Source organism: Betta splendens, chromosome 15, assembly GCF_900634795.4.
Source record: "Betta splendens chromosome 15, fBetSpl5.4, whole genome shotgun sequence".
Taxonomy (NCBI): domain Eukaryota; kingdom Metazoa; phylum Chordata; class Actinopteri; order Anabantiformes; family Osphronemidae; genus Betta; species Betta splendens.
In genome coordinates, this window is record NC_040895.2 from 13281208 (window position 1) to 13307075 (window position 25868).

At 45.1% G+C, this 25868-nt stretch overlaps 2 protein-coding genes across 3 annotated transcripts in view; one reads left to right on the forward strand and one right to left on the reverse strand.

Annotated features, from left to right (window-relative positions):
* Nucleotides 1-22128, forward strand: part of sorcs3b (sortilin related VPS10 domain containing receptor 3b) — a 34458-nt gene extending 12330 nt beyond the window's left edge. The window contains exons 2-28 of one of the 2 annotated variants that reach the window (XM_041073940.2): nt 441-508; nt 3972-4071; nt 4220-4378; nt 4545-4618; nt 5366-5430; nt 5963-6081; nt 7677-7766; nt 7934-8113; nt 8450-8596; nt 9426-9528; nt 9827-9903; nt 9982-10073; nt 10862-10969; nt 11279-11396; nt 11543-11676; nt 12240-12353; nt 12863-13034; nt 13418-13604; nt 14065-14198; nt 14501-14624; nt 14948-15060; nt 15360-15494; nt 15853-15952; nt 16789-16894; nt 16992-17152; nt 20632-20710; nt 20812-22128. In XM_041073940.2, coding sequence (XP_040929874.1) covers nt 441-508; nt 3972-4071; nt 4220-4378; nt 4545-4618; nt 5366-5430; nt 5963-6081; nt 7677-7766; nt 7934-8113; nt 8450-8596; nt 9426-9528; nt 9827-9903; nt 9982-10073; nt 10862-10969; nt 11279-11396; nt 11543-11676; nt 12240-12353; nt 12863-13034; nt 13418-13604; nt 14065-14198; nt 14501-14624; nt 14948-15060; nt 15360-15494; nt 15853-15952; nt 16789-16894; nt 16992-17152; nt 20632-20696 — 3045 coding nt within the window. In that variant the 3' untranslated portion in view covers nt 20697-20710; nt 20812-22128. Of the gene's footprint in view, nt 1-440; nt 509-3971; nt 4072-4219; nt 4379-4544; nt 4619-5365; nt 5431-5962; nt 6082-7676; nt 7767-7933; nt 8114-8449; nt 8597-9425; nt 9529-9826; nt 9904-9981; nt 10074-10861; nt 10970-11278; nt 11397-11542; nt 11677-12239; nt 12354-12862; nt 13035-13417; nt 13605-14064; nt 14199-14500; nt 14625-14947; nt 15061-15359; nt 15495-15852; nt 15953-16788; nt 16895-16991; nt 17153-20631 lie in introns of both variants that reach the window. The other variant, XM_029174891.3, reaches the window with a different exon arrangement.
* A 1273-nt stretch (nt 22129-23401) lies between these two features.
* LOC114870378 (VPS10 domain-containing receptor SorCS1-like) overlaps nt 23402-25868 on the reverse strand; it is a 35834-nt gene continuing 33367 nt past the window's right edge. Inside the window, exon 27 of the mRNA XM_029174890.3 lies at nt 23402-25261. Within this exon, the coding sequence (XP_029030723.1) occupies nt 25203-25261 (59 nt within the window). The 3' untranslated portion in view covers nt 23402-25202. The remainder of the gene's footprint in view (nt 25262-25868) is intronic.

The window sequence follows — 25868 nt, forward strand, 5'->3', positions numbered from 1 at the left end:
TATTTTTCCCGCAGAACCAGCGTAAGTAAGACAAAAGGAGAGACGCAATAAAACCTGCCTCGCAGAGAAACATCCCACTGAATTTCTTTTTATTGTTCACTGAACAATTATGTCCGGATTTTGCTGTCATGTAGGTATCATTCCACATGAGATACAGACACAACTCCTGACAGCTCGCATGGATTTTTTCAGATCCAGCCACCGACAGACTGACATGTCCTGACAACATGAGGATCACTTGTCATTGGGATAACTCGGTGTATGATGCAGCTATTTATTAGCGGGGAGCTTTAGCGGGCGCGTGGCATTCATTCCACGTCATTAGGTGGAGTCGGGTAATGCACTGGATGCTGGTGAGGCACTTATGCAAAGGCTTTTTAGCGCAGACCTTGGCGTGTAATTAAATGTGTGTGTGTGTGTGTGTTGCTGTTGTGCTGTAGGTGATCCTCATCCTGACGAAGCTGTACGACTTCAACCTGGGCGCCGTTACCGAGAGCTCGCTGTGGAGGTGAGACGCTGTTTAATCCTTGATAGTTTCTCGTTTTCCATTTATATAGGAAGGTTTATAAAAATGCAAACGCTCTGCCCTAAAAACAATAAGAGTAATGTATTCATAGAGAGCTCGGTATACTGTAAGTATGATTTATAGGGCTCTGCCTGCCTAAGATATGAACAATCAACTTCCACTGGAAGCAAATATGAAGTAGTTCTGAATGAAGCATCCCCCTCTTTGGTTCCCCAACATCCATAAATAACACAGCAAAGACTGCAGCACCCTCTAAGAAAAGGCCCAACCTGTCCCCGTCCAGCAGCAAAGAGGCTTCTTGAAAGGCTGGAAATCCGGAAAACCTATCTGACGGATTCTTTGCTTGGATCTGCGGCTCTTTTTCCTCTGACCTAGAAACTCCCCGCTGGACATTTTGATTGATTGTCATCTGTAACCTTTTGTTTCAGAAGCAATTGACATGCAATTGCTACTGTATAGCCGTAGTAATTCCATTCAGTATGTATTGAGAGGTGAATTACGGTGCCCTGTCAGGTCATAAATAAAAATGGAATTCATTAAGGATTATACCACAGAGCTCAATCCAGCCTCTGATATGCCTTTTTTCTCACCTCTCCCGGAGCCCGCAGAGAACTCATTTCATTCTGAAATACACCTGAAAAAGAGACCATCAGTCTGCCAAGCATCGGGTTTCAAATTAATATCTGTTTCACCAGAGGCGCCGCTAAGATTTACACCCGACTTGACACGTTTTGAAATCCCATATTGTGTACAGGAGGTCTTCCATCATCAGGGTGTCTGCTTAACAATGGCACCGCGAGTAAATTAGAGTGTACCTCAGGGGCGCGCGCCGGCTTTTAGTGCGGGCATTAGAAACGCAGAAATTTGAACGTTATGAAAAGAAACCGCAGTAAATGATTTCTGTTATAACACAATAAATGATTTATGGCTACAGCTCCGGGCCACTGTTGGTGGCAAAATGCATGGCGCGGATCAGTGGGTGATTTGGAGAGGCTATCTACACACGCCTCAACTGCCTTTGTGTTCGGAGATGACCGCCTCTTATATTCAGGGGACTCCACTGTATAATAATATCATTTAAGACGCTTTGTTCCACCAGCGCAGTCGGACGCAGACGCACCGGCTGAAAGTAGTACTTAGCTCAAATGCGACCGTGTTTAGGGGTTAGTCTTTGAAAACAATGTCAACAGCGAGTGGGACGATTCAGATTAATGCACAATGATAGCAGATGCCGGGTATCTATCCAATTATACAGGGAAATTACATTTGGAGCCACTCAGGTAGAACTAAGAGTGCGGACTGGCTGTTTGTGGCGAGCGGGGACGTGAGGATGACAGACACATCCACCCTCGACTTGCGAAGAACGGGCTGTTCTGTGACGAGCAGGTACTTTTACACGTTAGCGCTGACTTGAAATGACAAGGACGCGGCGACTGCTTCCCCGTTTATTAGCCCCCGTTTGGAAAACGCCGTCTTCTGCCTTCACCGTCGCTTTCGCCTCTTTGTTGTTTTATTTGTTGCACTTGCAAAAGACGAGCTTACTTACAGTAACCTTTAGCAGGTGGAAATAAAAGCTGAGGTGCGTGTGTGTGTAAGTATCTAAATCAGTTGAGAGTTGAGTTCTCGACTTTAAAGCTTTTGTATCTCTCATCAATCCCACTAATGCCTTTTAAAAGTTCAAAAAATATCACTCGGTGTTGTCATATTTATAACTGTGCTAAATATTTTAATGCAAATCGGCTTTAATGTGTTTGCGTTCCTCGTGATAATGGCGTCAACGCACCTGAAGATTAGGAATTGACTTCTTCCCTCACAGGCAGCAGCTGCTTTAATTATGTGTCAGCGCTGCCTGGAAATCAGCTCTAAAGACACAGGCCCTGCTTCACGTGTGCAGCGCGAGCGCTCCGTCTGCATGACGTGTTTGTCACTGAAGGAAGTAGGAGCAGCTTAATGAGTGTGTCAACCTCCGCAACGCAACAAACTTGCTGGATGCTTCTCTTGATGTGTTTATTTGTCATTAGAGCTGCAGTAATCTTTTTTTTTTAAATTAGACCCATGTGCGCTAATGCATAACATGGTGACAACAGAGTTTTTTGCAGAATGTTACCAAAGACCCCGTGGACTTGGAAACATTTGTTGCGGTGCATGCATTATGCACACGTGTGCATTTTCATATACTGCAGCCGCTCTGTTTCACAGTTAGCACTGACTTCTCTGCGTCTTGCAGCGTTTTACCTCCTTGTATTTGATTGCATGTTGTAAAATTCTTTACAGTGATGTTCTGCACCTGTTATCGAGCAACAAATCTAATGATTAGGTTTTTTTCATGTGTGTTTGACTAATCTATATCTAGTTTTCTGACCCCAGTGGTATGATTACAGTTGCTTCATAAATCAAATGATAGATTTTACAGTACTTGTTATTTCTGTTCATGTTCTATGAAGAAGTTCTGCAGTATCATCTACATATAGCTGTGGTTCTCAACTGGCCTGGCTTCGGGACCCACCATCATCCCTTCATGATAAGTCAAATCAAGGAAACTTCTCGAATGCAGTTAATCATAAGTCTGACTTAAAAACCATAAGATTTCAGCAACATTTTCATAATCATTTTTAACAGGCTCAGTTGGAGTTTCCACGTCACATACATGGACGGAAATTATGCAGTTTTAACTGAGAATACTTAGCGTTTCACCTTGTTTAATTAGCGTATGTGGGTCTTCTTCTTTGGTTAAACGGTGGGTGCTACTTAGCATCACAGGTCATAATTACACTACCTACTGTTGAGGAGTGTGAACAGACGTCACACCTTTAAAAAAAAAAAAAAAAAAGGCAAAGACCAGTGACTCACTGAAAGCAGGTTCGCGGCCCACTTTTGGGTCCAGACCCCCCAGTTGAGAATCACTGGTCCATAGAACACCTTACTTTTCAGGCAAGCACAGTTTAATGTAATCCAACACTTTCAGAGCAGACATGCAGTATTTTAGTCAGAACTGTACTGAGCCGTGTTCCTGTTGACTTCTCAGGCAGGTACTTACCCTTTTACTCAAGTAATGGGTTTGTGTCCTTCTGTTAAAATTATCTCTGCCACTGCTTGGCATCTATTTTTATAGTTTTGTTTTTCCTCCTTATGCTGCTGAACCGTGTTTATGTCACCGGCGAAGTAGTGACTGTACATAATTTGGTACTTTTCTCTACATTTCTTGCCTTTTACAAGGGCGACATGAACAGAAGCGGCCGCGTAGCGTGAGACTGCCGCATGTTTATTTTCATCCCTTAAAGCTAAAGGGGGCCTGGATGGTAAAATCAATCAAAACACTTACTGTACGGTCGCTTTGGGTATGCAGTCACGTAAAGAGGACCTGATTTGCAGTTAAAGGCCAAGAACGTATCAGGTCCCTGTTACAGTCTGTCTCTAATGGACTTTTCTTTCCACTTGTGTCCAGATCCACTGATTACGGCAGCACATACAACAAACTCAACGACAGAGTGGGTTCAAGGACGGTGCTGAGCTACTTGTACGTGTGTCCGACCAACAAACAGAAGGTCAGCGCTTTTCCTGCCCCGTCTCCTCCCGCACCCGCTCGTCTGACATCACATTAGAGTTCCTTTAAAATTGCTGCCAAATGACGTTATCTCCGTCCGTGTGCCTCTTCTAATGCCGCGCTTCTCGTCTGGCCCCTCCGTACTTTAGATAATGATGCTTAGCGACCCGGAGGTAGAGAGCGCTGTTCTCATCAGCTCGGATGAAGGGGCAAGCTTCGAGAAGTATCCCATTAGCTTCAACATCCTGAGCCTGCTCTTCCACCCTGCACAGGAAAACTGGATACTGGCGTACAGTCACGACAGCAAGGTAGCTTCTGAGTGAATCCACAATGAAGCTCTAAGTGGCATTAGGATAATATATGAGGTCGACTGCATTAGCATTTGTTAAAACGATGTTTTCATGATAGCTCTGGTTCTACTTATCAATTATATCTTCCTCGCGTGACGCACACGGGCCTAATTTTCTCTTTCAGCTCTACAGTTCAATGGACTTCGGCAGGAAATGGCAGCTCGTCCACGACAACGTGATGCCCGGCCGCTTCTACTGGTATGATTATGTTGTGACTGATTGCAATTTGCGTAATGACGGCGCCCGCGACCCCTCGCCGTCCCGGGGATCCGGTGACCTCTTATCAAAAACCAATCTCTCCTCATTACGCCCGCGTCACGTAGGCCCGGCGGAAACGCGCGCCGCGGCGCAAATATGACATGCTGTTTTTGTTGCTGCTGTCGCTTAGTAATCGCCACCGCTCAGACACAAGGCGGTGAATGTTGATGCACGCCCGTTTATCCCTGTTTGTCATGGTATGTGTCAGGAGCGAGTGTCTTTTTTTTTTTTTTACCGGGAAATAAAGGACACCGGTTGGAGGACGTCCTCTCCACATGCATGGGCAGTCAGGTATTTGATAAATAAGAGGAGCACAGTGGATATTTCAGCAGCCGAAACAATGCATTATTTGTGCTCCTGAACACTATTCTTCATGCACATTTCATAAAATGGCTACTTTTCAAAATGGTTGTTGGAGCAACCGACAATTTCACAACAACACGCATTTTCTGTAGTAGATATTTATGGAAATGGCTGCTGTTTTGTTCCCTCCTCCCCCTTGTTGTCTCCTTCGCCGATGCTTTGGTGAATTGTGATTAATTGCCGCTGGTGATGCAGATTCCACACTGACTCATTTACAGGATAAACACATTGTATTGTCTTAAAGTAAACCCATGTCTGGATCCTGCCTCCTCTTTTCTCCCCCTCCCTCCCCCCCTCACCCCGTCCCCTCTCTCTTCCTTAAAGGGCTGTAATGGGTCTGGACAAAGAATCGGACGTGGTCCACATCGAGACGCGCATCGCCAAAGGCCGTGAGTGTTGCAGCCGTAGCGGGACCCGCAGGACCCCTTGCCTCTCATTTAGAGTGAGGTCACGGGGAAGATGAGACCCGTTCAGCTGTTCAGATTGGTCCCCGAAGTCGAGTAAAGCACAATAGGCGTCTCCCGACAAAAACGGGGAGTTTTAGTGGCTTGATGGATGCTTCGCCTCCGTAATCTATCCCCTGCGTCTCGTAGACAAACCCCAACACCTCTGTCCTAAACAGCTCCGTATATTCTGTCACACCAATTACAGGCTTCTCCTGCATTGGAGAAGATACTCGTGCAGTGGATCTGAATTAGCATACAGTACAATCGCTTCGTGCCTCACATTACACGCCAAACTTTTTTCGTGTGTGTTATGACAACTGCACAGGCTTCTGCTTTGAGTCTATCTGTAGGTGCTGATTCGGCATTTTCCCTACTGTTACCGTATCTAAGCATCCGGCTGTTCCAGGACACTATACGTGTGCGTTACTGCGCTTTAAATGGAAATCATTGAAATGAGCTGCTCTACTCTCGCCAGGTGCTCAGTATGTGAAGTGCAGAGCCCAGCGGTGCACGGAGGGCAACAGGCAGTACCTGTTCCCCGGCCACGTGGACACCAACTCACTGGTTGTGCAAGACGAATACGTTTTCACACAGGTTTGTGTAACGACCAGTTACTTGATTAAACTAAACCAGTTGACTTGATCTCCTCAGCCTCGAGCCGCTCTGTCCTTTTTCCTTTTTTTTTTGGCATCTCCAGCTGCTTTTCCATCAAACCCCAATGTAATGGCTGCCTCCCACACCCACCCACCCACACACACCTGCCCCCCACTGGACCAACGTGTGTTTTGATTATGTTCTGTCTCGTCCATGTCAAGGCACGCTCAGTGTTTGAGTTTCCGCACAGACATGCGCCGTCCCTGAAAAATGTGTGAGTAGGAGCTGTGAATAGACAGGTTGGTGTCCTTATTACCATTCATTCTGACTTTGACTCCAATTAGACAAAAGCAGTCAGAGTCATTATTAGGAATTGAATATTCAGCTGCCCTCCACTGTCATCGATTTCCACCCACAGCGAAGTCATTTTCTCTCTGCTGGTCAGCTTTAATGCGTTTGGTCATCCTTGGTAGACTCCAGCTGGGTGTCTGAGAGGAAAATCCAATGATAGGAGTTTTCTAGGACTCTTTCATTTTAAATAAATACCCCTAAACATTTGAACTTATTTATCCACAGATTTAATCTTTTGATATGACATGATGTTGCTGCGGCAACACTTTTAGCAGTGCCCCAGTTTCACTTTCAGCACCTAATCCACTGACTTGATTGGAATCGCTTGCAAAGTAAGAGCGGCAAATGCATGAAAAATATTTATCACGGCACGGTTCGGAAACGACGACTCAATAAAATGCCCAAATTGCGTTTAGCTGAGACGAGATTGACCGGCGGAGGCGGCCGCGGGGAAGACGTGGGTGAAAAATCACGGGACGCACGCGGAGCGAGTGTCTGTGCCGGGCGGCGGTGCCATGGATGACTTTCTCGTGACTTTCGTTGCTCGGGGGCAGTTGGATTTAACTTGACAAAGAGTAATGAGGTTATCGATTGGGTTACAACGAAATAAGCAGTCTTCAACACCTCCAAAGTCTCTTGGGAGAGAAGGAACAGCCAAGTGCAACATCCTCAAAAATGTGGTCTGGGAAAATGCAGCTCATTGATTTTCGATAGATTATTCCATTAGAGCCCTAATGTAGTGTGTTGGGGGACAAACACCATCCTTCTAGTTGATTAGAAAATAAGCAATCAAGTAGTGTTGCCCTGCCTGTAAGTGGATGGGAAAGTGGTAGTACATTAAGATCTTCAAGACACACTGTAGATAAAGCCAACACCATTTTAGTGCTTCTTAGCTTTAGACTAATTGAGATAATGATAATAATTTCTGTTGTGCTTGTAATTGTAGTCGGCTTTGGACGCAGTGGAAAGCAAAGGAAAATTGCAAGCATTTTACTAAGTCAGTCATGCGTTGTGAATGGAAATGAGTCCTTTGGGAAAACGCTGTAGCTTCACAAACAAGTCACAATCGGAGGCATTGGGAAAGAAGCGTTCCACGCAGAATATGCCTTTAAAGCCCTCCATCCCGTTTTGCTTTCCCATTTGTCTGTGTGCATACTGTAGTGTAGATGTACAGTACAAATACAAGTCACTGACCTCAGATCAGGAGAAATATGGTGCTGAGGTGTCTGTGCTTCCCTGCAAAGGTAACCAAGTCTGGACGAGCCAGCTACTTTGTCTCCTACATGAGAGAATCCTTCAAGCGGATGAAGTTGCCTAAGTACTGCCTACCGAAGGTGAGCAACACATGCTGTAAGCGTCACATAATAACAGGTGTATTTTCATATGTCTGAAAATGCCATATGCATTTTGTTCCCTTGTCCACAAAACAGTTTGAGTGAGAAATTCTGACACTTCAAAAGCTCCTCTGTTAAGTGCTGCCATGTGTGTCTCCCTCCGTCAGGACATGCATATCATCAGCACAGATGAGAAGCAGGTATTTGCTGCAGTCCAGGAATGGAATCAGAACAACACTTACAGCCTGTACATCTCCGACTCCCCCGGGGTCTACTTTACCCTTTCATTAGAGAATCTGAGAACCAGCAGAGGACCTGCCGGTAACCTACTGGTCGATTTCTATAAGGTGTGAAGCTACTGCTATTCATGCTACACATGATCCGACTGGGAGCTACACACTGTGTAGAGTAGAAAACAAGTAGTATTTGTATTATTCTTTAATTGTGTAATAAATGTTCATCTGACATTTACAAATTTCTATTTTTTATTTTTAAAATGAATAACTAATTCAATCATTTTACACTTGCTCAAAATGAAATTTAAATAGGCTCAGTCAAATATGTGCAAATCCACATTTGATCATTTCATATTTAGACAATTAGATCTCTCATTTTTGTCATTGATATTTCCGGGACAATGAAGGCAATCGCTGGATTGTATGAAATTTGGTTTTCCATTATAGGTTGAGGGGATAAATGGCATGTTTCTCGCCAACAAACTGGTGGATAATCACATCAAGACTTTTATCACTTACAACAAGGGACAAACATGGGCTCTGCTGCCAGCTCCCGCCACTGATGTTGCTGGAAATAACCTTCACTGCATTCTGGTGAGTCTGAGCCTTTGGGCGGCAATGAATGAACGCTCTTATTCATGCGAGATGAAGCTTATGACATATATCATTCATCAAATGTTTCAACCTCATCAGCTCTGCTTTGGAGGTGCTTTGATTCGGAGCCACGCTTGCGCCGGCCGCGGCATCAGCTTGTCGTTTTAGCCTAAATGGCGAGGAAGATGCTTGGCGGGAACGTCCCCATTATCTCGCCTTCTGTATCAGTGCATCATCTCATTCAGTCTTAAGGGACCAGACTTTTCATTAACCTTTGTGATTTCAATTTGCCACTTGTAGTCACACTGGACTAATAACAGTATGCGGCCGTGTTGCTCCTCAGCAGGTCTGATATTAACCTGATTGAGCCACTATGTAAATCGCTCGGTGGCATCAACCTGCGCTCCTCCGCCGGGTCCTACAGATGACCATTATGCCCTCGTCCGCTTTCTAACCTCGGCCGCTTGAAAAGCCTTATTGATGTTTTTCATTGTGCTTTAGTCTGAGAGATGAGTGAAATGATTTGAATCAATTTCGCCAGTTTTATCTGTGCATCTTGGGGAATTTTAATTACATGCCTTGTTTGCTTTAGAATGAAACATTCAAATAACCTCTGTGTCCTCTGAGGCGTTTTCTCTCTTTTTTCGCAGAGAACACAAGAGGAACAAAGTATCTTTGTTTTATAATCAGTTTCTGAAAGTGTTAGCACTTTTCTCTGAATGGGAAGAATAGTTTGAAGGCAAAGCTAATTGTTATATTGTCTCAGTTACGATCTGGCGGATGCCTTTTGTTTCAACACGCGCTGTATTGGAATTCGTTTCGTTGACAGCCGTTTTGCTCACTGCATCTGCATCTGGAGATGTTGGAGAATCCCTACACATCCGGGCCCATCACCAGCAAGAAGTCTGTGCCGGGAATCATTGTGGCTACAGGTACTCTAGAGTTACCTAAAGACCTTTTACGTTACAGAGTCCTATAGTACTTTCACGTATTAGCTTCTTTCTCGGTGCAATCAGGGACTGAAACCTCAGCTCCTAAATCTCATATTTTGGACGAGATGATTAGGTTGCAGTCAGTCATGAATGTGTCCTCTGGTGGAGAATAAGGACGAGTGCAGATTCGCAAAATAACCCTAACAAATTTATCAGGTGATTGTGCATAGAGTTGTATTACGGGATCTTTCTTATGTAAATACACGCGGGGTGAAATTATTCATGTTTTTGCACACAGGGAATATCGGAGCAGAGCTGTCCTCCACTAACCTTGGGATGTTTCTAACATCTGATGCAGGAAATAGCTGGAGACAGGTGAGACCTCCAGTGCCTGTTTATGACGAGTTGGTATTGAGTCCGCGCTTATTGATGCTATGCTGGTTTTTAATGTAGATATTTGATGAGGAGTACAACATCTGGTTCCTGGACAATGGAGGAGCTCTGCTGGCGGTGCTGCAGGCGGCGACGCCGATCCGACACTTATGGTGGGTGTAGCTACTCCTCAACAATAGCCGACATCGTAATTACCGTAGGTTGAAACTGTAGGTGTTGGAGTTGTTAAGGGAAATTACGTGTGGGGGGGGCCTCGATGCGGCGTATGATTGCGTTTGATGTTTTGAAATTGTGATGGGCCAAGTTTGCATGATTATTGTACTGGCACCGCAGCTTTAGAACTGTCAGAATCATTTCCAACACAAGAGTCTGTTACAGCTTTGTACTCTTGGTTGGATATGATGGTTTGAGTGCTTTTATGTAAATGAGAAGTAGAGCAGGGTGGAAATATGAGACTGAGAATGCCTTCATATGTCCCTCATATTGTGGGAGCTTTGTAACACTATCTACTTTGATGTCCCTGCACACTGCATCCCTGTCAAAAGTGATTAAGCTCTGAGAAATGTGATTTGAACCCCCCCCCCCCCCCCTAAATGTATTTCTAATGTTACAACCTGAGTCATATCTTTCTTTTCCCTTGTTTTGTCACCTTTACAAATTTACCTGGGAGAAAGCACATTTGTTCTATTGTTCAGCCTGATGTTGGGGTAATTTTTCACATTCAGGAGAATCCGAGGCGCTTCATTTTTCAACCGTGGCAAAAGCTAAACGACCTGAACTCTTTTATCATATTTCTCCGCGCCTTGCTTTTCACTGCCAAACTTCTGTACTGTTTAAAGTTCTGCGCAGGGAGAACACAATGTATTTATCCACCGCACCTAAACACGGGGGGACGCGTGTTCATACAGTGACAGTCGTGGTGTTTTAATGTCATTTTCAGGATCAGTCTGGATGAGGGGAAGAAATGGGATCGTCACAGCTTCTCGCTGGTGCCTCTGTATGTGGATGGAGTTTTAATGGAGCCAGAATCAGACAATCACATCATCACGTAAGCAGACGCACACACACACACACACACACACACACACACACACACACACACACACACACACACACACACACACACACACACACACACACACACACACACACACACACACACACACACAGGCCAGCAGGAAAACATAGAAAGGGTTTAAAGACTTGGTTTGATATAAACAAAAAACATCCTCTTTGTTTTTTTCCCTTTTCACCAAAGGAAATTAGATTTTTTTTGTCTAGATGAAAAACAGAACTAAGATTTGTAGTTATTGTATGGTTCTACCTGAAACCTGCTTGCCGTTGAACTGTCCTCCAGCTTCTTCGGTCACTTCAGTCACCGGTCGGAGTGGCAGCTGATCAAGATCGACTACAAGGGCCTCTTCAGCCGGAGATGCATGGACGGAGATTATCAGACATGGCAACTTCACAACAAGGTAAGAGGAATATTAAACATTATCGACTCGCTGTCAGCTTTAAGAGACGTCCATTATCACTGTAAACAGAGGACATTTGCTTGGCATTTAAAGCACTGCTGTCTGTGTGTAGCGCTCACGTTCTGGCCTTGCTGTCTGCTTGTTAGGGGGAGCTGTGTGTCATGGGTGAGAAGCAGATCTATATGAAGCGCAGGCCGGGCAACCGCTGCATGTTGGCTCAGGACTATTCCCGGATTTACTCCTCAGAGCCCTGCGTCTGCACGGCCTATGACTTTGAATGGTAATGACTTTCTCAGTTTTTTTCCGACTTGCTTTGAACTACAGCGCAAACTTTTCTACTTCCCGTATTTAATCACGTGTGTGTTTAGCAGCCGCTCTCCTCTCACATCCTGTTCAGTCGTCCTTAATTAACAGCCGCTTCACCTCTGGTCAAAAACACTGCGATGAAGCATCACTTAACTGGACTCATATTCGTTAATATCCACCTCACATTGAATATTTACTAGAGATCCAATAAGACTGTATTCATCGACTCTAATTATAGTTTTGAAATTGTAGATGAAAGTTACTAACTTTTCATTGTGCGACTGTAATTTGCATAAAGCTGAGTGACTTATTAGAATTCAATTAATAATGAATTGCTAAATGAATTTTAAATATCTTTTATCCATCTGTCTAAAATTCTGTTTGATCCTACTTGTCTGACAACCGTGTCTCTAGTTATGATCTTAAAATACCCCACAAAGCTCCAGTGGCAGGGCATTTGCTCCGCTACAAAAGCGTGTGGAGATTGTTGGAGTACCAGTGTTTATCATTTCATGAAGTGTCGTGTTTTTTTGGCAGTGATTATGGCTGGGAGCGCCAGGCAGATGGAAAGTGCTCCCCTGCTTTTTGGTTTAATCCAAATGGTGCGGCTAAAAGCTGCAGCACCAGCCAAACTTTCCTTAACAGCACAGGGTAAGTGGCCCCCAATGTTCAATCCATCACAAAACAATATTATCTCATTCCAGCCTGTTTGTCATTTTGTCTGGAACACAAACACACTATAATACTTCACTTCACACTAGAGCTGAAATAAGTGTCCGTTGTGCCATAATTCCATAATAGGTAATAATGCTAAGCATGTGTCGAGCACCAGAAGCTGTAAAACCTGAATATCTTGCTCCAACACAACCTGGCAACACAATTGGCAACACACAGGAAGCGTTGCTGCTTCCTGTGTGTTGCCTTGGGGCTCACGCTGACCTCTGTCCTCCACGAGCACAAACCACAGGTAGCGTGAACGCTGGGTTGTGTTGATGGACCCTGTTGACTAACATACAGTAGCACAAAAGTACCACAAGTCCAAGGAAAAGTCCAAAAATAGCTTCCCACAACATCATGAATTTAATTTACAGCTGCATTCAGGATATTCTGGTCTCATTTTGTGCTCACAAAGACTTCAAAATCGCTTTAACCCTTTCAAGCTATCGGAAGGTTTTGTCCAATAACTGCAAGGAGGGCGGGAGGAACGTGTTCTCCCCCAGGAGGCAGTCGTGCCGGCCCCGGGCGCCCCAGGGCCTCCGTCTGTCCACCAGCCAAGGAGAGCTCAGCGCGACCGTTGGCAGCAACGTGACCTTCATGATCTACCTGGACACTGTAAGTCACCGCTGCAGTAAGAGAGAGCCGTTGGTTCCAAATGAGAGTTAGTAGTGAACGAAGTCGGCATCACATTCACCATGGCGACGGTAACGAGACGATACGGGCGTCGCTGATGCTGCCATTCTTGTGAAAATCTTTCGGATGATGCTTGGTTTGTGTGGTGGATCGGCTGCAGACTTGCACGACCTTCTGTGACTTTCCAACTCGCTTCACTTTAGCTCCTTCTCTCAGCGGAACGTCCGTCACCTTCCATCCATATTCACCCGCAGAGCGTCCGTGACACGGCTTACGGGACGTCCCCCGCGCTCGTATGCGGTCTGATCGCGGTATCCGGACCTAAGCCGCCGTGACACATGTCATGTCTGGCCGTGTGTCCGCAGGGAGACTCGCAGAGGACCAGCATCCAGCTGGACTTCGGGGACGGCATCAAGATCACATACTCCAACCTGAGCCGGACGGATGACGGCATCAAGCACATCTACAGAGCGACTGGGATTTACCGAGTGACAGCCACCGCTGAAAACAACCAGGGATCTGACAGCAGCACGCTGTTTTTACACATCACTAGTACGTGAATGAGAGACATCTGCGCTCATCCCTGCTCCGGTGCTCAAAGCACGAACCTCCGTTCCCTCATGGAGAGTCGCGTTCCTGCTGCTGGATATCATTTGCTTTTATAAAATGTAGACACCAGGAGCTAAACATACATAAACTTTGCTTATAGCATTGCTCAGTTTATGTGTGTGTGTGTGTGTGTGTGTGTGTGTGTGTGTGTGTGTGTGTGTGTGTGTGTGTGTGTGTGTGCATGCCTGTGTGTTTTTGTGTGTGTGCGTGTGTGTGTGCGTGTGTGTGTGCGTGCGTGCGTGTGTGCCTGTGTGCCTGTGTGCCTGTGTGTTTGTGTGTGTGTGTGTGTGTGTGTTTGTTTGTGTGTGTGTGTGTGTGTGTGTGTGTGTGTGTGTGTGTGTGTGTGTGTGTGTGTGTGTGTGTGTGTGTGTGTGTGCGTGCGTGTGTGTGTGTGTGTCCACAGGTCCACTGGAGCGCGTTTATCTCTCGGCTCCCATTGTAGCGATCAGGGGGAAGGAGGCCAATCTGACCGCTGTGGTGCGGCCGAGTCACACCACCACGCTGACCTTCTTCTGGTGGTTTGACAACAGCTCTGAGGTGAGAAGGTCTTCCTCCTCCTCCTCCTCCTCCTCCTCCTTCACTTTTTCTTCCTGTTTACTGCAATTTTTTTCCATTATCCCACTGTTCTCTTGATGTCCTTGTGTTGTTTTTCACAAAGTGAAAAATCGACGCTTTTGCACATGTTGCTAAAAAAAAAAGAGTCCGTGTGAGTTGTGTTTGTGTTTCTTGAGAATCTAAATAGAACGACTGTTTTAATTACCACACTGGAACAAATCTGCATTATGTATTATGTAACTGTAAATCTACTATACATTCCCTGTTTTGCTCTTGCAACGCAGCCCGTTATCACCTTGGAGGGAAGCATCTCATACACATTTCTCAGAGGGGGACGAACCAAGGTCACCGTCCAGGTCGCCTCTGGGGGGGCCGTGCTGCAGGACTCAAAGGCTGTGACTGTGAAAGGTGAGTGGGGGAGACAGTCTTCACGGCTTCTTTAATTGCTGCGACGCATGTTACATGAATATGCAGCACGCCGTCTCAGGGAAACTTTGATTCCCGGCGGTCCACGCAGCGAGCCGCACCATGTTGATGTCAACATGGACTCATGTAATGAATAAAATGTCACGCCGGGCGAACACAAAATCTCGAGGAGCAATTAACTTCAAGTCGTATGTCGGCAAATGAAAAAAGACAAAACTGCACATCGGATTAATCAAAAAGGGAACCGGCAGTACAAGCGTTTATATTCTTACAGACGTCGCTACGTCTTCTTTTTTTCTTGCCAGAGTTCTTCAGGTCGCTGCTGTTGTCGTTCTCGCCAGCGCTTGACGAGCACAATCCTGACATCCCCGAGTGGAGGGAGGACATAGGCCGCATGGTGCGGACAGCTCTGTCACAGGTACATCAAGTCCCCATTGCTCTGAGATCATTCCTGGAGCCAGCAGCAGCCATCAGTGGCTTTCAGGGTCATTATTATTTCATACCTGTGTGCAGTATTGATACAACAGTCGTGATGTTTTATTGTCCGTGTGAGAAATTTGTTCTTTTTATAGTGCACCTATGACGACAGTCACCAGACAGTCGCGGTTACTGTATCTAGAGAGAATGCGGATTGAAGCTGATGTCAGAGTGTTGCTACGGGACACGAGAGGCAAAGTTTAGTTTAGAACTTTTTCAGGCTTCGTCCTGTCGCTGCAGGTGTCGGGGGTTCCTGGAGATCAGCTGCTGGTGTCGCTGTACCCGGGCGTCCCCACCACGGCGGAGCTCTTCATCCTGCCCGACGAGCGGACGTCAGGCGAAAACAAGCGAGGCGGAGAGGAGGCTCTGGAGACGGTGAGTGAATATCAGCTCATAATGAGGGGACTACTCATTTTCTTGTTCATTATTACTACGTTATAATGAACTTCAACAGCCACTGTGAACGTATAGTGGAGTTATCACCTAAGCTTCAGCCCAAAAGCATGTAAAAAACACGTAAAAGAAGAATTGATGTGAAGCTCGTAGTCGTTTCTCTATTCATATTTTGTAGTTGCATCCAGCGCTAGATGTTAATCAACACTGTGATTTAAGGAAGCTTTAACCGCTCATGGCCGCTTTGATATTCAATCTGAGAGCGATCTGAGAGGTGGGGTTGTATTTACTGCAGCGCCTCTAATGTGCCCACGGTGTTTTTTTGTTCTATCTAAAACAGATATCAGATGTATTTGTCACCGCCCTGAACCAAGGCTTGATCCAGTTTGAGCTGAAAGCTGATATTCGGATTATCGTGTACATGATTCAGCAAACTTTAGGTAAGTTGAGCTTTCTGCGCACGCAGGCCGATGTACCTGTTTCATTTGGAACCATTTTGCATGTACATGAAAACCTCCACAAAGGCCCGAGGCTTAATTTATGTCCTCTTAGTACGTCTGCACATCCTGTGCGTTTGTTTTGCCCACCAGATAAGCCATGTGTATTTTTTTGGGGGAGGATCTGACATTGAATTCCAGCCGAACACCGAAAAAAAACAAAACAAAGACAACGGCATTGCCGAGTGCGATTTATATGAAATTGTTTATCACACTGTTTGAATATCCTTCACACTGCATCAGTTCTGCACCTGAGGCTGCGAGGCAGTAGTTCAGCCAATCAATTGCATGATTGACAAAGTAGGCGTTTGGTATGCGCTGAGAAAATCTGCAGGGTCACCAGGTCATTAGCATATCGCAAAAGCGTGTCGATCAAGCTCGCATGGCTTTACCCTTTTCATCCACCAACGGATCTGTCTTCATTTGTGTCTGCATACAAAGGTCTGGGTTGCCTTTAAAAGGATCCAGAAAGGTCATAGACTTCATAGGCTTCTCAGTACAGGAGAGAACGATGGGCAGGGATGCAAAAATACTTTGAATACTGCATCTCAGCGTTTAAAAGCCATGACTATGCATAAGTGACCTGCATGGTGGACCCCAGGGAGAAGGAATGGGCCTCCTGAAGGTTCTGTCTAACACCCCTATGGAGACGACTTGCAGAGAGCAGCTCCACCTGCAGTTCCTACATGACACGCGGTGATGGAAGTGATCCCCTTGAAATTATAGACGGATTTGTGTTGGTAAAAATGTGACACCTTTTTGTTGTGTTCGTCTTTTAGCACCCCTTGTAGATTCAAACTCCATCCACAGCGGGTCGGTCATGCTGATGCTGCTCACCGTGGTGTTCGTTGGTGTAGCCGCGTTCTTCATCTACAAGTTCAAAAGGTGACTTCAGGCAGAAAACAAACAGGTCCTTTGAACGCAGCCGTGCTGGTAAATGCTGAGGTCTCACGGGGTTTCTTTTTGATCGTCCCGTGCTCAGGAAAATTCCTTGGATCCATGTTCAGACTGAGGACAATCATGAGAAAGACCCAGAAGTGATCAGTACCGTCGGTCAGAACGACAGCATGTCCAAGGTCAAGCTCAGCGAGTTCCCTTCTCCAAAAGAACTCATGGAAAAGGAGCTGGAGGCCAGGAGCAGAGGTACCTCAGTTCTACGTTACTGTATGATCACTGGGCTTCAAGCAGCAAAACTAAAGCAAAGTGTAAAGGTTCTATCAACACACTATACTATGACCTATGTTTCCCAACATATAGTAAGCTGTCAAAATATGCCTCAGTAAAGTATGTTGTCAAAAAATACCCCTTTGCATTCTGCATGTTTTGTAATGAGATTTATTTTTATACAAAGGCTAATTTAAAGTCGTGACTATTTATGCAGTTCCCAGACACATTAATACAGGATTTAATGGGTAATAACTCACTGACAGAGACTAATTAACATTTTATTAACCTAAAATCACTGAGGAAAAAGGGAAAAATTGGTGTAGACACAAAATCCAGCAACGCTGTTTTGCTGTAGTTAAGGTTTGTGTGAATCCAGCACATACAGTACAGTATAGATGGAGACACCTGTGTCTTTATCTATGCTCCACGTCATGCTTTTGCATAATTGCACACCCGTGACATAACTGCAGCATCCGCACAGTTACCGGATTTGAAGATGACAAGTTTGATTGCTAGGCCCGACATCCACTGTGACATCCTTTAGATGAGAACTATTAAGTCCCTGCAGAGTGTGGATCGCTTGACAACAGTATAGTGTTGCAGCGCCTCTGACACAGACATGTGGGCTGCCGGCCGCTTTTCTGGTCACTCAGCACTTTGGCTGTTCTTCATTTCTCAGCTGTTTCCACCGTCCAGGTCTTCGCTGGGCTGAAACAAATGAACTCCTTTTTGGTTGCCTTGGAAAAGCGTTTATTTACAAAAGGGCAGAGCAGTGTTGAACCTTTGGATTTGGGGCTCAATATACATTACGTGGTATAGAATGTAGTGAAAGAAAGGGTTATGGTATAGTATGTGATAAAAACAGTCATATGTTTTAAAAAAGGTGGTTTATGTGAGGACAAAAGTGTCAAAAGTATGTTAAAAAATGGTTAGAGTAGTATTTTATGAAAAAATGTTCACGGTATGTGATGGAAATAGTGTGATAGTATAGTATGTGGTGAAACAAAGGTCACAGTATTAGAGATTCCAAAACCTCCCAGAGAGAAATTGCGTTGCCTTTGCGTTGCGTTGTTCTTTTGATTGTGGTCTGAACAGACAGAACGGGAACCACAACAGAACATGACAGACATGTCCCACACGATACTGATATATACAGAAGTACTGTGTTATACAGACACATTTTATAGTAAGTATATAAATACAGTATATGCAGTACATGCACACATACATCAATTTACTCCAGTATCCACAGAAAACTGCAATAGTCAGACACGTTTTATGGATACACATAAATGTACAGTACAGTATATACATAGGTGTATAATGCCGCATTATATTATGGTATTCCGTAATACATCTCTGTCTGTTAGTGTTTGCCACATTCATGCTGCTTCCCCAGCGACCACAGTGTAGAAGAAGACACTGCCACCACAGACTCATAGAACATCAGCAGCATTGCACTGCAGATGGTGAAAGAACCTGAACCTCCTCAGAAACCACACTCAGCTCTGAGCTATTTTTGATAAAATAGTTATAGTATACTATGTTATGATAACAAATGTCATTGTGTAGTATGTTATTAAAAAGTGTCAAAGTATAGTGGATTAAATGAGTTTACAAGCTGCTGTTTAAAATGATCATTAATACTTTGAAACTTCACTCGATTGTCTTGGAGTCAGATTTTTGCCTCAATGCATTTGCATTTAATAAAGCTTCAATGCATTTTGAAAGTGATACAGGCAGATCTAAATGTTTCTGCAGCCATTTCAAATACTACGCACACAGCGAATGATACTGTATCTAAAAGAACTACCAGTATAAATAGGATATTTCTGTGAATTTGCCTTTAAGGAGCCGAACAATAGGTCTGCCTTCAGCCAGTACAGAACTTATCAGAGGATGAAAACATTAACCAGTTAATTTAATTAATGTCTGGGTTCACAGATTTCCATGTGTTGACATTTTAGTCCAAATGGCTTTACAAGCTCTAATATGATGAAAGAAGAAAGTAAAATCACAGGCTGGACTGAAATGACGATCGTTTGACGGATTAAAACGAAAATTAGAATGTGACTTTAGTTAAGGATCTGAGTTTGATTTATGTTAATAGCAGCGGGTCATGAATGGCTGCACTGACAGCTCACACGGTGCGTCTCAGTATGTAGACATTTGCAGTTGATTTAAATGAAGCTGTAAAAAATATTGAAGGGCTTATGTGTGTGACGTGCAGCACGATCGTGAGAGGTCGTTCCAACAGGTCGACCGAGCATTCGAGATGCGAGGTGCAAAAGAAAATGTCCGCCAATTCAAAAGCAATGTGATGCTGTACATTTGAGCCCCTGTAAACCGATTTTGCTGCAGCTTTCCTGCACACGCGGAAGAAAGAGACGTCTGAGCCGAGGTCCAAGAATAAAGCTCATTTATCAAGCGACTTCCTTCCAGCTCAGTGCAGGAACAAAACCTTTAAGAGAAACTCTCAGATTCTTTCACCTGTTCACATTTAATCAGTGGTGGTTAATATAAACTTTTTTTTTTTTTTTAAGTTTAGTGCACTTTAGCGCAGCCTTTTGTAGTGTCCAGCGTGGCGCAGCAGCTCTGCGACCAACGAGTCTGACCTAATGAGCACAACTCAAAGTAAGTGATTGCTGTAATTGCAGGGTGTGCTAATGAGCAACTTCAATCAGGGAAGTTTACCAAATCAACAAAGAACACAATGTCACAAGTTACCGCAGGTTCATTCAATTCAGGGTCACTTAAATGTTAAATGGACTAAATACACTATATAGGTTGAAAGTTCTACATTATGGTGGAAAAGAATGACACTAAAGGGAAAAGAAAATCAAACTGGAACAGGAAACACATCCAGCTGCAGAACAGGGGTGTGATTGTCGCTGCGCTCCGCGGGGGGAGGGGTGGGGGTCTCACCTCTCTCTGAGCCTCAGCCAACGAAGAGCTGTCCTCAACCAAAGCAGTGATACGTTTAAGAAAAACACGCCTTGATTGTTGATTTTACCCAGATTCATTCTAAATATGTTCCCCATACAAGCAATTTGAAGCCCATAAATCCTCCTCCCGTTGGCAAAGCCGAACTGACAGTCACATTTCTGCCCTGATGAATTCAGTGCCAGGTTATTAGTTACATGGGCGACGACGAAATTAGCTCCGCACTGCTGCGAAGCGGCGAATTTAAAGGACCGGCGCGATGATAAACGCGACGCCTGTGAGAACGACGGTGTCCGCATGATGTGAACGACCCCACTCGTCACGGTGATCGCGTCTTATCGGACCTCCATCACCTGCGCAGACGGGTCGCGGTCCTCGGGTGAGACAACAGAGGACTTTTAACTGACGCGCCAGTGATTAATTAGCAGAAATCAGAGTTATGCAGATAATGTGTTTTTGCATCAAGCAGGCGACTGTCCATGTATTTAGCCTGTTTCTCTCTGTGTCTCCAGGTGCCATTGGACGAAGCATGGAGAGAATTGTTACAAGGGAATTTCCAAACTGTACTAATGTGTAAGACTCTGTTTCAGAGTAAGTACAGATTGTTGTGTTACAGTGCTAAAATAGTTTGTTGGCATCACTTTTATTTATCTCCTCATTTATTTCGCACTGAAACCCGCCGTCACTCAAAGGCATGCTTTTCACCCGTGGATAGAGTAAGTATCTAGTTCCTCATGCTTGAAGTCGGACTCCTGGGCCTCTAGTTGTGGATTTGGCGGCGAGCCTGAGCGCCCGGCAGACGACCGGTCGTCCGAGATCATCGCCAGTGCTTTGATCGCCGTGACGCCACGTCGCTCATTATGAATATTCAGCTGATGTGACCCATCAATCATCCACGAGACGCCAGTCATCATCATCACTGTGGTTCTTTATTAGCAAATGTAAAGATCAGAGGCGAGAACCAAATATATACATTCACTATGACTGACAAAAGCGTGAAGCCGTGGTCAATACAAAAGAAAGAATGTAGAGGTTTACTTTTAATAAGTTTGATAAAGTCACTTAAACTTAGCCTGAATGACAGAATTATCACGACTCATTCTGAGGATATTCAGGAATATTGCGCTCGTATTATGCAGGTCTAAAAATGATGGACTAATGTGATGTACGGCCATAAAAGCCGTCTACCACGCGCTGATGATGTTTCCCTTTTGGCCTAATGTTTCCCTGCACCACACAAATTGAACTAGCGGGCTATAAAGTTTCGCCAAGTGTAACCTGTTTATGTTTCAACTTGAATGAATAAATGCGAGCAGAAACATCAAAGAGTCGTGTGTCGAGGCAGAACACGTCGCCCTGCCTCCAACTGAACGCGGGCTAATTAACGGGCTCTAAACCCCGCGCCGCCCGACAACTAGAGGCCCCTGAGTTGCGAATCCGAGAACTGTCAAAAGCCGCGAAGTTGTGGAGGCTGAGAAGGAAAACGCTGCTCTCCAGGATGTTTCTTAGACGACGGGGCACGACAGTTACGGCGCGTGGATGAGACGTGGGAGCACAGAGAGCATGTACAGTACACACAGAAGGCGATGGAATGTAAATCTATACAGAAGCTACGTGATGTAAAGTCAGTAGGACGTCCCATGACTTTCACTCGCACAACAAACTCTTCTTTTTATTACAGTATTTTCTACAGTAGAATGCCCTAATTACCTGTGATAAAAGATTTAAGACTGTATTAGGGTGAGCAAGTACTGTGTGTATATACGGTATATATATATAAATATATATACATATACATGTCATGGTGATTTTAAACTTTACTTGACACATTAAACAAATGATTAAACACCTGTCTAATAGCCTAGTTGTGCATTTGCCCAGAGTTGTGCATGATCTATGATGCTGTTCCTTTTGTCAGATATAAACACCGTCTTGTTTTAACTCATATTTCTTACTGTGAACAAATTGCCATTTTGAATCTGTTCAAAATAAATGTATTTTTATATGGACATATGTTTTTACTAGTACATAGCATGCGCCCAGTGTAATGAAATATCTAACACCGTAACATGTCAACGAGGCAGAACCTCGGATGCACTTTGGCCGCCGGTGGGTGGGGAAATGTCACGACGCGAACCCGAGAGGAAGTGGACGCGTACCGCTTTGTTTGCGCCGCGCTGCCGGGGTCTTATCTCCACAGACAGGTGCCGTGTAGCAGCCAGTGTATCGGTTTCAGCGAACCACTTTTAATGATCCCACAGAGGCGCTGGAGTCGGCTTTAATGGGCAGAGGTGCGATAACACCCATGTGAAGATTCCCATCTGACACCCGGAGCTTCATTTTGCTCCATCACTCAGGTTGCCGCTTACAGATGGTTTTTACTTAATGGGAGCAATTACCGAGGCTGTAGTCGAGTGATGAGGAGCCGATTACGTGAAGAACTACTGGCATTGGCATTGTTTTATTTCCGCTATCTGTTCGCGGACGTATAAAACATCTGTATTGACACGAGCCCCCTTTTATTTTGCTCTCATGCATTTCCTTCGCCACTGCAGCGCCTTCATATCGTCACACAAATCTTCATCGCGCGGAGCAGCCATCAGTGCCCTGAGAGTCTTATCCCCGGCCCCGCTCTCAGTCTGAATTAACACCAAGGCCTCTCTCCTGCTGCCCTGGGACGTTGGGCGGCGCACAATCAAATTGAACGGTGACAATCACTAATGGATGATTCGCTGCAGCCAGACACTGTAATGTAGCACTCAATGAAAGGAAACATGCTCATCAATTTCACACTGTGGCTAACACAATATTGCTGTGGGTTATTGTTGTGGGACATTTTTCATTCAAGGTGCTACCCAGTCTGGGAAAATCTTTCCTGATTGCGTATGTGTGTGTGTGTGTGTGTGTGTGTGTCGATTTCTCGGAGAGGGGATAATTAATTTGTTGCACAGTGGGAGACTGGAGGAACTAGCCCATTAGAATCTCTCCAGGCTACTTGGTGCTCTTCATTGTCCTCCTGCTCAGCCCCGCTGCATCATGCAAATGGCTGCGCTGGAAACTCCGCACGCGCGCTAAGCAACACTTGTTAGAGACAAAGCGGGAGAAAGCGACAAATTCGACAAATTGAGAGTCCCTGTCGTTCAAACGCACCAATTTGCCTCGCGTTGGAGCCGAAGTTCCCTGAGCGGCCGCAGTTTGTCAACGTCCAAGAGCAATGAGACCAACATCCAAAATCAGCTTTCCGGTTTGAGGAATGAGTCTTAACAACCAGTCACGCCGCAGTAATGCTGTGTTGCTGCTTTATTCTGCAGTCATGGTTACTTCTGCAAGATCAAATGAAAAACACAGTAACAACCCACTAAATAATCACGTCACTAGTAATAATGGGCCGTCGATCCCTTGAGAAACAGAAAATACTGCAGTTCACATTCCTAACATTTAATTGCTTCCTAATAAAGACGTATTTTAAGAGGAGAAAAGAACATCATGCAAATATGTTTACAATCATATTCACAGGCTGATTATTAGCACAACAGAAATGTAGTTAGATATCAAGCACAAAAGAAAACCCGTCCGGTGATCGGTGTGGAGAAAGCGGCGCTTGTCTGAAGAGCACGAGTTTATTTATGCTTCAGGCTCAATCGGCGGATTGGAGGGAAGAAGTATGGAGAAGCCTCTGGTCAATTTGTCTTACTGAGATATGATGCTGACAACACTTAAAAAGAAAAGTTTGATGAAGAAGAACTTCGCTACTTATCCCAAAGAGACAGGAGCTGACCAAGGCGCCGTGCGTAGGCCGAGCCTTGTTGACAGGAGATACGTCTTCTCTGTCTCCGTGTCCCTCGCAGCAAAGGAGACGAACAAATCTGCAGCCTTTTGTCTGCCGAGTCCTCGGGGGCGAAGCCGCGACCGGCCGCGGGCGCCGGCGCCGCACTGGAAATGGGGAGATGCCGAGCGAGGACGCTGGTACCGGCGCGTAAACAGTCCAGAGTAAAGAGGAGACGGTGGAACTTCCTGTAGGAAGCGGCCGCGACCTTCACAGTGAGACCAGTTGGAAACAAAGGCGTCAAGGACTCCTTCAGCTTCACGCCAGAAAATGAACTGAATGTGCAGCTAAACACAAACGGGCGACTGCAGCACTTTTTTTCTCACCATTACAGTGTTTTAGGGCTTTTTTGTGACCAGAGAACATTGACCTTTTACATTTTGCCCCTTCTTAACGGATCCGAAATGTACAAGACAGACTCCTGGCGAGCATGAATATGAAATCACTGCCGTTGCTCACAGTAAACTTGGCTTTAAAACACTCGAATATAAGATTACGGCTGCAGCAATAATCCATATGCATTAGTGCGAAAGTAGGTTTATGATGTTAGTAATAATTCCAGTTACACAGAAATGACTTAAGCCTCCGACACAAGAGGGATTGCTCAGATTCTTCTCAACCGAGCACACCTACTGTATCTACTTTAATCTTCTATTCTGATATTTGTTATGACATATGCAATATAGCATGTTGAGTGGCAAAGAGACAGGCGTGATATACACAGATCTGGGACCAGAGGCCCTCCTTCATCTCCTCCATATTGCAAGCTTTCATTTGATGACAATCTGGCGATGAGATTTGCTGATTGTACACAGCTTAATGAATCTGCGCTCCTCACTGTCCTCCTCCGATAAGCTGCTTCCACAGAGTCGAACAAAGTAAACTTCACGAGCACGAGCCCCAAAGAGCAGAAACAGGAGCACGTGTTGAGCTGATATTATACATACGCTTTTGTTCCCGCCGCTGACAAATAACTTTTGCGTCCTCCATTATGGATGTACATTATTTACATAAAAAGATCAAGGTCCTTGCAAAAATACAAGTATTTTTCAGTCAAAAAGTGTCCCTTTTTCAAGAAGCGAGTATAAATCTGTACAGTCTCCTCAGAGGGATTAGGCAGCACAGTGTGAACTGGTCCGTCCATGCATGGGCAGCAAAACACTCGAGACCATTCATTGTGACCGTGGTTTCATAGCTTGCTGGAAGTAACTGCCAAAGAAGATGTATTGCTTTCGAGTCGCTCATAGACTCTCAACATTAAAACACACGGGGCGCTTCGTCAGAGAGCTTGATGTCTGTGTGCGACGGCAGGTAGCCTGGCGAGGGAGCAGAGAGACACAGGAGCAGTGTTATGCGGCCGTTTGCATATTGTCGCAGGCAAACACATTCATCCCGGACGGGTCGATACCGCCGCTGTTGTTAGCGCTAAATCAAGTGGAACCTCGGATATTCCTTGATGAAAATGCTTCCAGCGCTCTGATGCTTTCCTGATGCGCTAATTATTTTATTGGGTCAAATAATTCACCTTGACGCCCGCGTCACCTCTTTGTGCTTCACTTACCTGCGACCGCTAACACGTCGCCGGGAGCTTCCATAAACCTACGCCGCAACAGTAAGGCTGTCTTGAGAACAACATAAATAAATATCGTATCTGTCTCCGATCCGAGTGCGACTAATGCGCCGTGATGGTGCTGTTGCCTCGCTTTAAAACTTGCTAAAAACAACAGTGCCTGGAACCTCACTGTGGCTCTAATTCTCCTCATCCATAATGAATCCTGGCAGGAACGGGTTAACGTTAGCGTCACCGCCGAAACGCGGGGCCTCTCTGTTTCTGCTGATTTGCTAATGAATGATAATTATTGTTATTATAAGAAACGTATAATAGTTCCTAGTAGCTTCCAGGCAGGAGGTGTTCGCTGACTT